A 16919-nucleotide genomic window follows, 5' to 3' on the forward strand; every position below is an offset into this window, starting at 1 on the left:
TGTTGTTTTTGCGTTCATAGCTTGGCAGCCTGCGCAGTGTGTACCCCACCTTTTTGCCCAATGACCGCCGGGGAAAAGCACCAGCCCCCCTGTCATCCTGTGACAAAGTTATAGAAAATATAAGTCACTAATTGATACAATTAATGACAATTAGTGCTTTAGATATTCTTTTTTGTGACCACCTGGTCCTGATGTTAATGTGTTTGGTTATCTGAAACATTTCGGTGTGACAAAAAACAATCAAACTTTGTTTTTAGTTAGTTTTTTTCTGATAACAGTGTCAACAAAATGAGTGTTTTCCTGTAGCATCTTACACTATTGAAATGACAGACAGATATGTACTAGTTTCATGGAGTATTAAATACATGATATAATAGAGCAATTTAGTATTGAGTAAACTGTTTTTGGTCAGTTTTATTTACTTTATTGTTGCTCTTAAAATTACTATAAATCCTGTACAATGTCATTTAAAGACTGTTACAGTGGAGAACTTTAGCTTACATGAAATGGCGTCCCAGATTGCACTTATTTACAAAACCCAACAACTTTGAGACTGTGGCAGACTATACAGGAGCTGAGTGAACCCAAATGTGCTTGTGAAGCAAACATGATTGCATGTGGTAATTCTCTGCACTCACTTTGCATGGTGTTGTGGTTGAAAAAGTGATTATACCATGCCAGAGAAATGCTAATGTATGTGTTCACAAGAGACATAACATCCAGACACAATTAAAAGCACAAACAAGTGTCAGCCAGTGTTTGTGTTAATAAGCGGGTTTGCTCGAGAAGGGAATGAGGATGAAGAGGAGACAGAGGGAAGAGAAAGGGAGCGCGGTCACTAGCACGTGTTGCCTGCACTCAGTGAAGGAAAGAATGGCAGCACTTATAAGTGGAGTCCAAATGGAAACAAGGAGGGGAGTTGTGTGTGAACACTGGGATAAATATCAACTGTTAGGCTACACACCCTCCCCCATGCTCTCAAGCGCCACCGCCCCCAACAGTGCCAAGCATCAAGTCACAGCAAAGTTCATGGGAGCAACTTCAAGCATATCACTCACAACTAATAGCCCTCCGTATTCTAGCTACTCATGCACCCGGCACTTAATCATTGTGTTATATCGTGGTACTGCGGGGTGCTGCTCGTTTTTTAGCCTCACAAATAGACAGATAAGAACTGAGTAAAAGTTAACTACAGCAACTGGTGGACAAACGATTATGTGTCTAAAGGGAGATTAGACATAATGATATAATTGTATCAACCCCACCCCTTCTTTATAATTCAAAGGCATATGCATTGCTGTTGGGTAATTTGCCTCGGAAAAAGTATTCATTCCTCCTAAACCTTTTCATATTTATGTAATTTTAACCACAAAGTTTATTGGATTTTGTGTGGAAACCTAAAGCAAAGTAGTTCATAATTGTGAAGTTAAAGGAAGAGAAGACATGATTTTAAAGGTTTTAAAAACAAAACATCTAGAAGGTTTATCAAGTATAAGCTTTATCTTTAACTTATTAATCAGTATATTGTAGAACTACAGTTCTAGGAAGTTCAAACTGCAGGTCTTTTGGGGTATGGTTCTACCAAATTCTCACATTTAGATATTTAAATTTTCCCACTGCCCATTTTTCTGTCCTTTTGGAACATAGCTCAAGCTCACTCCAGTTGAATGAGTGGCATTTGTGGACAGAAATGTTTAAATTTGGTCACAGATACAAAAATAGATTCAATTTGGACTTTAACTAAGCTGTTTTAATCCATGCAGAGGATTTGGTCTATACCATTCCATTTTATCTCTGTCTGTATGTTTCAGGCAGTTGCTGAAAAGTAAATTTCCCCTTAAATTGCAACCTTTAATAATTTTGCCTACATGTATATATGAACATCTTTACATCAACTCTGATGTAAATTTGTTCACAACTGAAGAAAAGCATCTGAGGCTTCCACCACTGTGTTTCTTTATGTGGATGTTGTGTTCAGTGTGATGTGCAGTATTAATATTCCACCTCGCATAAAGAGTTTGCATTTTGGCTGAAAAGTTTTATTTGGGTCGAATCTGACGATAGCACTAGATCTCCTTATTGGCTGTGTTCAATGTATGACGTTTGTTTGATTGAGTCTTTCTTCTTTTATTAAGGATGAAAACTAATATTAGATCATCAGATATAATTTTATAACTTAACATGAGCTTCCTACAATTTTATCCCAGACCAGTTCAGTAAGTTTCCTGGTCCTCAGGCTCATGTTTGTTCATTAATGTTCACTAACAAATCTCTAAATCCTTTGCAAAACACCTGTATTGATGCTAAGATTAAATTACACAAAAATTAATTTTATGTTCTTTTTAGTAAACCTCCAAAGACAGTTTGTTACATTGGATTTTAATTTGGGGATGATATAAGGAATGGAATACAAATACACTCCACACCTTTCAGATTTATTTTTATGTCCAAGAAATGTTAAAACCATGTTTCATTTTCTTCCACTTTACTGTAATACACTACTTTGAGTGATGTGAAATGACAATACATGCATGGACATTTGTGGTAGTAAAATTTAAAAGAAATATTGATAGCTTTGCAAGGCACTGTACATCTTTACATGTATGAAGGAACATAGAGATGCATGTTATTTTCTGAATTTCTTGAAGCACATCCTTGGTAAAGATTAATCAGTAAAGTTTGCTGATGTGTGTGGAAAGGAGTTTTTATTTATACATTATACATTTATACATAGCAGGCCTAGAAATTGAATAAACATCTATTTCTCAGCATTTTCTCACTGGTCTGGTTTTCGTTGGTAATTACTCAACATGTTGATGATGGATCAAGAGCCGCACAACAGAGATGAGGTAATGATAAGGGATCTAAAATATATACGAGTTACCCAGCTCTTTACCTGTGGGCATTCAATTTTTAGGAATTTACTGGTATTATTTTACTGTGACATTTTTAGTTAGAACTGGGGATGATCATGCCAGTTTGTAATGTCTTATCGCCTACGGTTAAAACAAGGCTCACCACAAATCAAAAACAGATCCTACACTTTAAACACTATTGCTCATGCATTGAGGGGGCAGGAGGAAGGATCACATGTCCCGTTCATGTGTTGCCAAAACACAAAGTGTCTAAAATTATTCCAAGATTACAGTCTGAAATAGCTCTGGCTGTTCTATCTGTCATTCTTCAAAAGTTTTAACTTTTATAGTTGAATTCACTCAGACTCAGTATGCCTCATGAAAGTGGGTCTACTTAACAGTCTTTCAGAATTTGTCACATTACAACCACAAACTTCAGGAAGTATTTTTGGGGTTATGTTTTATTAGGACTAGGACAAACCAGTAAAATAGAAGAAATATAGCATTTTTGGACATGTTGTTTTTCAGAACTAAAAATCTGAAAAGTGTGGTGTGCTTTTGAATTTAGCTCATGCTCAATCAGATTTGGGAAGCATCTTTGAATATGAGCTCTGAAATCTTGCTGCAGCTTCTTTGATATTAGGTTCGACAAACGAGTCTCTCCTTTTCTGCTCAAGAAAGCCATCCCCACAGCAAGATACTGCCACGACCATGTTTCACTGTAGGGATGACACTTTTGGGGTCATGTACAATGTTACTTTTCTGCTTGACATTGTGCACCATTTCCCACATGTTCAATGCCTCTTCTACAATGTTTTTGGCAATTGGCAAATACTACTTATAGCTTATTTACAACAATAGCCTCTCTTTCAAAAAGTCTAGACTTGTATGACTGTCCTGCCTACATATTCACCCATGTGAGCTGTGGATTTCTAATATCCGTTGAATGCTGCTTTTCTTATTAAAGTTGTCAGTCAGTTTACATGGACACTCATAAATACTGGAAGTTCTAAGTTTGGGATATTATTTTATAACATATTGTTATTTAATGGTATCAGGAAATTAATATGGACAAACAATGCGTGGTATGTGCTTCTGTGTGTTGGATTGTGTTGCTTCCATGCATGGCAAAACATTCTAATTGGACATTTTGTTGCTGATGAAAGTGTAGATAGAATACAGAGGCACAGCGCCACCCTCTTCCATGCCACACACATGCACGGACCCTCTGCTTTGTATTTGATCTCACAGAATATCAGTTATTCCACTGTTAGTCACTGTTAGTCAATCTATAATAGATTTTAGTCTTTGAAGATTTAAAAGCCTGAAAAAAAGTTTGTCTTTGTCTTGGGTGTGTCCCTTCCCTCAGTCACCGAGAGAGGAAGAAGCTCTTCATTACAAGATCAAATCCTTAACTCATCCTGTGCTATTGATTGCTGCCGACTTACAAATCATATGTATTGATCAAAGCAGGGATGTTACTGAATGTAGGGCAGACAGTAAAATCCCATCCATTTAGTCTTAATAGCCCACATTAAAGCAATTATGCACACAAATTAGGACTTTGTGACTGTACTCTTATTATAATCAATATTTTTTCCCTTTTCACTTTGCATTTAAATCCATTCAATTCTTATAATGAATCATGGTAGTCCTTGCTATTGACTGCCACAGCTGGTACATTTGTAATTGGTTGGACAACCTTTTATCAGCTACTTTAGCTCTGTAGATAACTCTGCTGCAATCGATGGTATAATGTGGTTGAGATTTTTATATGCATGTGTCAATACTCATGTATTTACTAATGACAATGCCATCATAGATGACCCACTAATGTACTCATTTTGTGAGTCAATCAACAGGTCAAGGACTGAAGAACTGTCTATTTAAGTGCACTGCACAAAGAGAGAGTGAGCAAACCATTTTTATTTTCCTCTATTTGTTTTTAGGAAAGCCCAGGACAGTGTCTACATTGCTCAGAGGCATATTAGCTACTCCTTACGACAATTTTGAAATATATTATTCAAACAAAATTGATCAAAATGTAGACCATTACAACAATTTTGTGTTCTGAACTTGTTTGTTCTCATGCTCTGTTTATTGTTTATTTTTTTCAGTTGTCTCAAGAAACATCACAAAAGCCACGAAGAACTTCTTTGGGATAAGTAATCAGTTGAAGTGTCTAACAAAAGTGAATCCTTAAACTTTTGTATAAGTTCTCATTCTACAGAGCATAGTTATTAATTATAAGAAAAATGGTGCATGGTTTCCACCATATTTTCTCTAAAAATCTGAACAGTGTGGCATGAATATAGTATGGTATCTGTGTAGTTATACAATCCACAAGTGTTACATTTGTGAACGAGTAAAAGTGAAATAAAACATTTTGGAAGCAAAATTATAAGTTGTTGCAAAGGGAGAGCAAATATATGGATGAATGTAGTCAGATGAGACAAATGTAACTTTTTGGTCTATACTTAATGAGCTACATGTTATGGAATGATTTAGGTCAGTTTTCATGTGTTTCAATGGGGCAGAGAAAGTGGAAATCTAGATCCAATTGAGACTGTTGCTGTTATTTATTCAATCTTTATGAGCCTTTCCTATTTTGCAAAAAAGGATGAGTAAAAGTTTCAGGCTGTAGCTGTGAATCCAGGAAGAGATGGTGGGTGTGGAGGCTTAGACTTTTCATATTTGTTTATAAGTTCACTTTTTCTGAAATATCAGAAAGCATATATCAATTTCTTTACAGTTGACAATAAATTGCATTGAGATTTGTGGTAGTAAAAGAAATGAATACTTTTACAGGGTAGTGTATATAGATTTTTAGAGCAAAATCTGTAGATGTTATTAAAAGTAAAATCTAACATGAAAAAGACATCTAGCCATTCATAAACCGTTTGACTAGTTTATGTAAATTTTGTTTGTAAATGTTCTTCTGACATTTATTCAGTCCAGAAAAAACAGAAAAACTGAGACCATCACTCATTAAAATTCTTGCTTTCCCACACAATCCAAAGAGTATAATTATAAACTTTCGATGATATATGCAACCGAGCTTGCAGACTTTTTTTTTCAGAAGTGAGATTATAACTTATTGGTGATATATGCAAGTGAACTTCCTGACCGTTGGTTCAATGAGTTTCCAATACGAGAGGAGGATTTTTTTTCTATTTTTATTGTTTCAGTCATGAAACTGTAATTTTAAAAAAATGACATGACTGAAATTACATCCTATGAATTCTAACAAGCTCTGTAATATGAGGTTCTAACTGTTCCCATTCAGCATAATGAATGCAGTACAATAAGTCATATTATATGCATACTTGTCAGGGAACTGAAATGGTTTGTGAAGCAAAACATCCACTTAGGAGCTTGATTTTTAGCTCCTTTTTTTCACTCTGCTGATTCCGCTTTTTCCATATTTATTTTTGTCACTTTTAGGATGAAATGTGCTCATAAAAAATTTAATGCCATAATCTGCATATGCCGATCCCTCTCATTGGGCTGTTGTCTCTTGTTTTGAGGAAAATGATTGAAAGCAATATCAGGAAGCAATGAGCGGATCTCAATTTCGTCCTTTGTGACGAATGCATTTCATCTCCTTTGTGCTGTGCAAAAGAGGTTATCAGACCAAGATTAGCCTGTGCTTGAACCACTCCATCCACTGCATCAAACAAAAACAGACACCCTAGGAAGGCAATGAATATTTAAAGAATTTTAACTGCTAATATTTGATGTGAGACATGTAGTAGGCAAAGCACCACTAAATTTTCGTGCGTCTCTTACTAAGCTGCATCAAACTATATTAGTCTAATTGCAACTAAAGTCCAAATTTTTGATTTATGAGTTTCACAATTTCTATTATGTGCAGCATGCGAAGCAATGCGCAGAGCATTGAAGAACCAACAACCGATGAAGTGGATGTACACTAGAAAGAGACAGAAAAAGAGCTTTCTCAGAAAACTTATGTCATGAGACTCTCATTATCTAACGTTGGCACCCGAGAGATCAACACTGCCAAGAAGATACAGAGTTATAATTGCTTTTATTGGTTTATTGTGTGAGCGAAGGAACTCTTTGATGTATTTAAGGGACTGAGCTAATGAATAAGTAAATGCAGAATCCAGTCTATCCAGGGAACTGATCTCAAAGGGGGTGATGGTGGGGTTGGGGGTGGGGGGTGTTAGCACTGGTTGGGAAGGGGGAAGCGACTGGAGTTGCAACAATGCGTTCTTCAGTTGCCAAAGATTGTGAACAAGCTCGAACTCAATCAAGCAGAGTGGAGCAAAGAGCGGCAGGTAGGAATGCACTGGGTGCAATTAAGTCTAAGCTTCCCTATGCAATGCTGAACGGAGAAATGCGTGACCCTGGATTTATTGGAGCTGGCCGTGCAGTGGGATGAGGAGGTGAGCTTATTTAGCAAATATGTAGATGTGCTTTTGACCCCAAAGTGACCTAATCACAAACCCACTATCACAAACAGACACACCCCAACACACACACACACACCCCCTCTCTGCCCTGGCTGTCGTTAATCATCATTTGTGATGAGAGCAGGACTTGTTGCCGCTGAATAATAGAACATGTGATCACTTCTACTTCATTTTTCAACATGTTGGACACTTCCTGTGTAAACTGTGTACTTGATGATTTTTGGTGACTCATTAATTAGTCTCTCTGGCCTTTGTGTTTGTCGTTCTTCTAGACTTCACAGACTGTTGCGGGACGAGGTCGGAGATGATGCCCTGCAGAACCCCTCTTCCTGGTTTTCCCACAAAAGTGATCAGACGGTGAACATTGAGAGTGTGCCTCCATGTCTGCAGATTTTCTTGCATTTTCAGCTTAACCTTTTATTAAACCGTTCATTATGCATCAACTTGGCCCACAGACCGCCTGCCACATTCTCATGCCCATCAGGTCAGTCAGGTTAACAGCCGAAGGGAGGCTGGGGGCAGGAGGGCAGTGCTATCTCATCTGCACCCCTCTGTCTGAAGCCTGCGCAACACATTTGCAGATAGAGAGGGAGAACTATATACTACAACCGTTTGATGAGCAGCAGGGCAATAAATTCATTAATCATCATTATATGCCTCATCAAACTCTTTGCCAGACTCTCCATGGGAGTTACACAAATTAGCCAGTGAAAAAAGCAGTCATTTTAGAGGAGCTAGGTAAGTGCTTTTTGATTGCTTTCTTGAACAATGCTTCCCCTGACAAGCTAATAAATCAGATCGTTCTATACTTAAAGTGCAGCTACTGTGAACCCAATCTGAGCTCCCCAAACAAAAAGGGAAGCTGTGTAGGACGAGGGGTTTTACCACAGACGGAGCTCTTTCACTGATTTGTTTTGGATTCCTTTTCTTTATTCGGCAACAAAGAAGTCTGGGTACAAAGCTTTTGATATCTGAATGAACTGCTGTTAGGTCTCCAGATGCAACAAGGGATTTTCTCACTTCATATCAGAATAACCTCATGTTTGCCTTGAAATGAGAAAAACCAAGTCAATAGTGACCATATGGTACAAAATTTCAATTAGACTTTTCTTCTTCCTCTCTATTCTTTATTATAAGCTGCTCTGGTTTTATACATACGACCTAAAGTGGGATGCATATAGCTGCAAACTGCAGGCTTTTGTATGCACAGAGAATCTTACCTGGCAAGTGATGCATACCTACTACAGTGAGCACATCCTTCCATCCAGATGGTCATTCCATGCAAGACCAGCAAATCATCCATCAGACTGGAAGTAGCTCCTTTTATTGAAAATGAGGTCAATAGATGTCTTGAGCCTTGTTTTAGGCTGGCCTAGCAAGCCTGCTTGAGGTGTTAGCAGTTCTTGTTTAACGAGTACGATGGGGCATCTCGATTGCGAAGGATGCAGTTGGCAGAGGGGGGTAGTTAGGGGTGGTCTCTTATCTGTTTAAAGCCCCTCTCTGATGAGATTACCTATTGGAGTTGGCTGTAAACCACACTGTTAATCAGTGTGCAGCAGCACACTCCCACTGGCTGCCAGCCACTGCAGCTTTTTCATCATTTTTTTGTATTTTCTTTTTTACTTTGGACTGAGACAGAAATTTTATGTAGAAAATGGTCAGATTGGGGCTACTACTAATTTTAAATCAAAAAGCCATAATTTCAGAAGTTATGTTTTACTATGGCAAAACTTGAAATTAAGGACAGATTTTAAAACAGCTTAATAATTTATAAATGCATGTTTTTAAATACAATACAATAATTCAAAAATAATCAGTAGGTTTGATTTGTTGGACCATACTTTGTTAGCCTCGGCTACATTTAGCCTTGATGGGTTTTTTTTCTCCTAATGTTTGACCTAAGTGATCCTGGTGTCATTTGAGACTGAGTCACTGAAATTCAAAAAAGGATTCACTGTGGCAGACAAAAAGAAAAGTATTTTTAAATAAATAAATGTTGCAACTTTTATCAAATCCTCAGCAGGAGGTTTTCTGGAAAGTCAATCGCAATGAAGGTTGTTGAGCTTCCTTAATAGATAATTATTTACCAATTAACATTATTGTTGAGTTTGAATGTCTGATACTGAATTTCTTTCTGTGTATTTATCATAATTTTCTATATTAAATTCATTCTTAAAAACTAAGTGGCCATTACAGTGTCCCACCCAACCCCAAGCCAACCAAAAACTGAAGGAGGTACATATTTTATAATGTCTGCAAACAAGCAGAGACATGAACCAAACTAATTGGTTTCAGTTTGTGTTTATATTTAGACTTTGCTGGTGCTGGTTAAATACAGCAGGTATGCACATCTTACAAAACTTGGAGAAGCCATTGTGATTGTTCCTGTCTGGGAACATTGAGTTACATTACTTATAAGCACCTTAAAGTTAACAATCTGATGCTGTCCCAGCGAGGATCAGTGCAGTTTCTGTCCTTGTGAGAGTGAGGTCTGGTCTTACGCAGGGATCCCTTTACTGCTGAGCTGAGGCAGGGCTTGGAATAACTTGGGGAAACTGAGTAGAAAGCTAGTCCCCCCTCTTTATGTCCATCTTGGGAGCTGATCCAATTAAGTAAAGAGCCATTTGCATCCCTCAGACTACACCAAGCTGGAAGCATCAAAAATTAGAAGCTTTGCACAAAAATAAAGGGCTAGCAGTGACGGAAGGACCAATTTTTGTTGTGCAAGGTGGTTTGAGGAGGGTAAAGTGTCCCAGAAGACGGTGGATAATGGTAATGTTACAGGCGAGGCCTGTGTGTGTGAGCGCAGGCATTATAGCGGTCATTAGGACAGATATCTGTGTGGTAATGTGGAGCAGATGTTGAGAAGAAAGGGATCATTTAAAAAGGGCAAATGTAAATAAACATTGAGGCAGCTCGGTACCCCTCCTCCCTTGTGGACCCAGTGAAGTCACTGAAAGAAAACAGTTCATCAATCTTCTTCACGGCCATACGCTTTGTGAGATTAGAGCTGCGAATAAAGATTTATAGAGACCTTCCTTTTTTATTTTACTGATTTGAACAACTATTGCAACTTTTCCGTTTTGGATGGTGTAATGATCGCAAACTATACCTGTTTCAAGATTGCACATGTGTATTTGGGTGTTGAACCTGCTCACCTTTAAAGCAGGATACCTGTGCATGGCCAGTGATGGTGGTTCCCACCTTCGTTCTGGATTCAAACTCATTCTGCCCTATAGCCATGCATACCCGAGGGGCTTTGGCATGGAGTTTAGGCCACAAGTCCGCCCCTGCATTTTATATGTACATAATATACATATAGTGTGTGTGTGGGTGTGTGTGTGTTTGTGCATGTCGCCTCCCTCAGGGCAGGGCAGTACCCCTCAGTGTGAGCTCCAGTGAGCCCTTACATGGCCACTGAACACAGACCCTTTGCAGTCACAGGGTCAGAGGCTCACGCCACACTGCTGTCAGAGCAGATTGGTCCCATTTCAAGGAGTCAAGGTGCTTTCAGAGGAGAGCTTTGTGGATGTGCATGTGTGTGCTTGTGCAGATTGTGTCTCCAATTAAGTAAAATTAGGCTTCTTGTTTGCACTGTAGAAGCAGTTCAGGAATTTAAGCTAATTGAGTTATTATCCTCACCTAAATCCAGTTAAACCCTTTTTTTTATATATAAACACATGGCAGTCCAAGGATCTCAGCGCATCACTCCTTTATAATGTTGTTTTTTTTGTACTTCATAAAAATGTTTTATTTATGTTGGGGGAGTAGGAGGGTAGGTCACTTAAAACATCTCACAGCTGAAAATTACACATGTAATCTCTCCCAGAGGGGCTCTATATGGAGAAATAGAAAAACAGTCCGTGAAGTGCAGGAAAACAGAGGTAAATCACTTTCTGACACTTTATCTGGGCCACTTAAGCAGGTTCAAGACTGCTTTATAACTCCATTTAACATGAGCAAGTTACTGTCCGTGATTTGAGTGTAATGTTACACAGAGACAGAGTTTTTTTGTTTTTTTTTTGTTCATACCGCACCATGTTCAGACATAAAGGTGAACTGGTTCTGTACCAAAACACTTCTCTGTATAAAGAAGTAAAACCTGAAATCTTACTTATTACCATGCAATCTTGTGTTTTAGAATATTTCAAAGAAGAAGTAGAAGAATGCATCGAACGTCTCTGCAGCCTTAGTGACAATTATAAACAACCATATTTTCTGAGGCCCCTATTTTTTTTTCCCCGCACTTGGCATCGCGTGCGTTTCAGCACATGAGCTTGAACCCTGCGAATAATCCGAGTCGGCCAACTATACCGCCGGTGTCTTTTTACGCACTCGAGCTGAATCCGACTCCCAACTACAAAGTCGTGTTGCATCAATAGTCGTGTTTATATAAGATGCTCCGAGCGCTATGAGCGAAATTCAACAGGTTCTGCTTTCACACCGCGGACCGATTCAGATAAACAGTTCAGAGGCGTTCAACGACCCATTTGACCGGCTGATGTCGAAGTTGAATTGGTTCTCATCTTATGTCAGCCTCAAAAGGAAATCGCTGAGTTTCATTCAACCTTCTAAAAAATAATCGAACAAAATAAAATAGAAAAAAGTATACATAAAATTTAAATATATATATAAACTCTCATTAACTGTTTTGTGGTCGCTACCGATGTCCGCCACATTATTAGATCTATCTAAAAAACATTATTAAATGCTTGTCTATTTTTGTTGTTCATTCGTTTATATTATCTTCATTGTTCGCAAATGTCAACTATTTGAACCAGGAAAATGCCTTCTAGCTGTAAACAATTAGCCGTTTCGTACTTTGTGACAACAATTTCGATATGACTGTTTTTTTTTTTTTTAAGTGACGTAATTAATTTAATTTTATGATTAATGTATTCTTGGGGACTGCAGGATGTATACAGGTTGTTACCCAGTTTTTTTTTAGCTTAAACAAAAAAAGAAGAAAACTAAAAAGAAAAAAAAAAAAAAACAACAACGAAACAAACATTTTTAACCCGATTCTATACGCTTAAGGTTCAGTAAAAAAGTCGGAGTGAAGGTTACAGAGCTACTCTTCTTCCTCTCCAGTTTCTCCCCCTGTCGGCTTTTTTTTTTTTTTCCCCTTCATTTTCACACGTGGGAACGGCTTCAAGCCTACTTAGTATTCTCAAATTGTAGCGATCCCAACAATGAACCGACACGCCATTCAAGCGGATGGGAAGCCAGGGACCGAGTTGAGGAAAAAAAAGTTGCTGGGAGGATCTCCCCTGCAGGCTGTCATGCCTTCTCTGATGAAGGCTCGCAAATTCTCCCGCTCCGCGTCCTCGAGTAATCTGGGGTTAATTGACTGGCTTTTATCACGCAGGGAAAGAGAACAAGAATAATCAACGATTATATACAGTCTATATTAATTTGGTTGGTGATTTTCTCTTTTTCATCTTCATTTTCTTCCCCAGAAACTTGAAGATAATTACAGTTAGGCCTGTAATTCCTGCGCAACCCCTTCAGCAGTTCAGCATTATAAAATATAGGCTTATATCGACATTGAATATGTTAATTCCCGATGTTTTCTTGAAGTAATAATAATAATAATAATAATAATAATAATAATAAAATTAATGGATATGCATACTGTAGTAGTACATTTTAAGTCAACTTGAATTGTGGGACAAAAAAAAGCCAAGTAATCCAATAAAAGACGACAAATAAAGTAAAAAAAGACGAAAAATAATAATAAAAATTTTTTTTTTCGTTATTATTTGTCAAACGCCTAAAACTCCCTTTGAATTAAAAAAATTAATGTAAACAAATTAGATTTAAAAAAAAAATCTTCCCTGATGTATCTCAATCATACAAATTCGCATCCTAAAGAAACTCAGCAAAAGACGGAAAAAGGTATTTTAATGTCTTCACACACGATTCGGTAATGTTTTCTAATGAAACTCCTAAATACTCTCCGAGGAGACGTCGCATCGAACAGCTCCATATCCCTGCGGGGATCAACAGCAGGAAGAAGAAAAAGAAGGGTGTAAAAAAAACCAAAAACATAATTACGCTATTTAGCCGGCTGATGTGTCGCAATCACTGCTCTTGCACACTCTGTCAGATTAAAATAGAGGAGCCGAACAGAGGACATTAAGGCTAAGGGAATTATTGAAACCTCAGGGGAGATTTCACGCCGGAGAAGTGGGGGAAAAAGCAAACTATAGAGATTAATGGCGGCCATAAACAAGAGCATGCCATCCCACAGCAGTGGAGGTCAACAATAACGACATCAATAATAATAATTATACCTTTTCAATGCCCTTTAAAAAGAGGCAATAAATAAAAAAAAAACCCACAACGAATAAAAAGAACTGACAGTAAAAAAAAAAAAGAAAAAGAAAGAAAATAAGGCCTTTTTGGATTTGAGGCCTAGAACACATCTAATCATAATGTTTCATAATAATATTTGTATTATTTTGCACCTCTATATTCAATAAGAACAAGCTTAAAAAATAATAAATAACATTGGATAATTAATTTAGTCTGATTTGCTCTTTGTTGCTCTGCAGTTATGCCATTTTTAACCTGCAGTCATATTAACTGATTATTGTTGTGACTTCAGTTGTTTTTGTTTTCTTCTTCTTTTTACATATATATAAATCTTATTATCATATTTTTTATTATAATAACTTTTACCAAGCAATTCAGTCGCGGATGGGTTTCCGTTACGGATTACCAGACTCCCACAGCCCACCCCTCCCTGAAATTGTAGGAGCAAGTGTGACACCTACCTGCAGAAGTTGGAAGAGTTATAGAGAGAGCGCTGGCTTGCACACACTCATAATATGTTTCTGTGTCTGCTGCCTGCATGGCAACGTTCTGCAGAGTTTCACATCCAACGCGCAATTTTAAAAAAAAAACAAGAGAGAGACTCGATTAATGATATATAATGGGCCAGTATGTTTTAAATGCATGGTCGCGTCCCTTTTAAACAGCTTTGCCACGCCTTAGAAAATAGTAATGAGGTCTAAATTTGGCATAAAATCCTGCTCATTACCGGAGTTCAGCACCTGATTGCTCTGGGTAGAACACGAAAAGGTAATTGGGTTAAATGGCTGCGCTTTGCTGCTGTTATTATGTCAACATCCACTTTTAGAAACGCGCGCAAGAAAAAAAAAAAAAAAGAAATTGAAAATAATTGAAGGATTGAGTAGAATTTGACCTAATAAAATTAAAATCATAAAAACAAAACTCCCCAAAACAGCCTGTGTGTTGTGAGACTAATGACCTTTAAACCATCTGTCATCGTGCAAAATGCAAGTAAACAAACCAAGCAACATCAGCCGTTCCACCAAATAACCTCTGCACAAGTGTGTAGGTTTTTTTTTCTCCATAATTTACTTCAAAGATAGCGTGTTGTCCATTTTAAATACAAAAAGCTACATTAAATATACATGTTAGTCTTTCATACAAATAGGCGGCTGCAGCAATTAAGACCATTCTTGTTACATATTTTTAGGATTAACCATTCAGAAACTAAAAATTCTTTTGAAGATAAGCATTTACTCAGAAAATAACCATATTCTCAGAATTTGCTTCAGCGTTCTTCTTGTTCGTTTTTTTTCTTTTTTTTTATGCAACCACAAAAAAAATAAAATAAAATAAATAGAAGTCCGTGGTGACGTGGAAAATATTCAGGTATTAAATATTTGACATACCTTTCTTTAGTTCATAAGGGGAGTCTTTACAAAGATCTACCTGCGTTTGGCCTCTGACTTTCTGGCTCTCCCTTACCAAGGCCTCTGCTCTATTTAACACAGTCTGGTTTAATCCATTGAAATGTGCCGTGGAGCCCGTGGTCACCGAGCCGTGGTTACTGTGAAGGGGTCCAAAGCTGCCACCATAGTTCGTGTAGCCGGGGTAGAAAGGGGAGGTGTAGTACAGAGGCCTGGATAGGACCGTGCTGTTGGGGAGCGGGCACTGGGGGGAGGACCGGGACGGAGAGGCGTTGGTGCCCAGCACTGCGCTCTGACCCAAGCCGGGGCACGCCTGCTGCGCCTCACCGCTTCCCTTACACCTGTCTGAAGACGTAGCGATCTCCGCCAAAGACCAAAGTTTGGGTTTAGGGGCTGAAGGGGGCGAGTGAATAACAGAGGTCACGTTGCTGGTCACCGTATTCTGCGGGTGGCTCAAATCGGACGGTTTGTCTTGCGTCGCGCCGGCCTGGTTCCCCCGGGGCACCGCTGGTGGAGACGAGGTGGTCGGCTTGGCGGAATCCGGCAGCAGCTCCGTAGTCCGCTCCTCCTGCTCTTTTAACTCCGAGTCGCTCAGGAGGGGATCTGTCTCTTTACCATGGCTCTCTTCTTTAAATCTGTCACAGCCAATGTCCCCTGGGTTCAGTAGTTTGTGATCTGAAGCGCAAATAAAGAATGGAATCAGTGCCAAATAATCGTAACAGCACATTACTGGTGGAGCTGAAAAAAAAAAGTATTTTAGGTGATCATGAGGCAAAAGGAAAAAAAAAAAATTTAAAAGTACTCTGTACTAAAATATCACATTTAAGCATAACTACATTTGTTTTACTGCGCTTATAAAGTTCCTCATAAATAAGTGCACTAGACTAAAAAGCGGAATTACCTCATAATTACAATAATTAAAGATTCTTAACATTACCATGCGATTTAAAAAAAAATATATATATATATATACACATATATTATCCATTTGATGCATTAGAATTATAATGGGCTTCAGCAGAAATAATCAGAGTAAAAGCACTTTCACTTGAATTCCCAGCCCACTTCAGCATTTGCATCCTTATTATGCCGTTAAAGATAAATTGACTGCTAAACACTGTGCGTCCCCAGCAATTTCAGCCCATGAAAAGTCAAACGAGGGGACTTCAAGGTGATTATTATTTAAAGCAATTGTCTCATTATAAATTATACACCACCATTAACCAGCAATCAATTTTGCGCCTTGAGTGGAAACGACTGCGATGAAAAATTGATGATTTTTTTTTTTTTTGCCCTTTTCTCCCCCCCCTGCAACACCGACCTGCCTCCGTGTCTGTGGAGTCCCCCTTGTCAAGAGGCTTGTTTGGCTCGTCGTCGTCATTTTTCTCCAAGTCGATGTTCTCGTCCTCCTCCTCGTCCTCGCTCCGGTTTCGAGGGGTCCAGGTCATCTTGTTCTCCTTCTTTAGCCTCCTCCTGGCGTTAGCGAACCAGGTGGACACCTGTGTGAGGGTCATTTTGGTGATGATGGCCAGCATGATCTTCTCCCCTTTAGTTGGATATGGGTTCTTTCGGTGCTCGTTGAGCCAAGCCTTCAGGGTGGCGGTGGCGTCCCGCGTTGCGTTCTTGCGGTATGCGGGGTCACCGTAAGGGTAGGTGCCCAGGGGCGCCGCATAAGGGTGGTATCCAATAGAACCAGCCATTCCCGTTGTGTGATCGTAGGGAGAACTCTGGAATAAAAACAAAACAATATTAGTGAATGCATAAATATTTTTGAAACTTCAGTTATTTTCTAAACAGTTGCAAAAATAAAAAATAAAAAAATCTTACAAGTAAACATACACGCACATGCGCGTGCACTGTAAAACAAAAGCGCATGATGACGCACATGCCTTAAATTCAGTAAA

At 38.5% G+C, this 16919-nt stretch overlaps 1 protein-coding gene across 1 annotated transcript in view; it reads right to left on the bottom strand.

Moving 5' to 3' along the window:
* Positions 1-14652: 14652 nt before the first annotated feature.
* Positions 14653-16919, bottom strand: part of irx5a (iroquois homeobox 5a) — a 10192-nt gene continuing 7925 nt past the window's right edge. The window contains exons 2-3 of the mRNA XM_032550420.1: positions 16337-16749; positions 14653-15690 (exon numbers count right to left, since the gene is read on the bottom strand). Coding sequence (XP_032406311.1) covers positions 14981-15690; positions 16337-16715 — 1089 coding nt within the window. The 5' untranslated portion in view covers positions 16716-16749 and the 3' untranslated portion in view covers positions 14653-14980. The remainder of the gene's footprint in view (positions 15691-16336; positions 16750-16919) is intronic.

This window comes from Xiphophorus hellerii, chromosome 20 (genome assembly GCF_003331165.1).
Source record: "Xiphophorus hellerii strain 12219 chromosome 20, Xiphophorus_hellerii-4.1, whole genome shotgun sequence".
Lineage (NCBI taxonomy): Eukaryota > Metazoa > Chordata > Actinopteri > Cyprinodontiformes > Poeciliidae > Xiphophorus > Xiphophorus hellerii.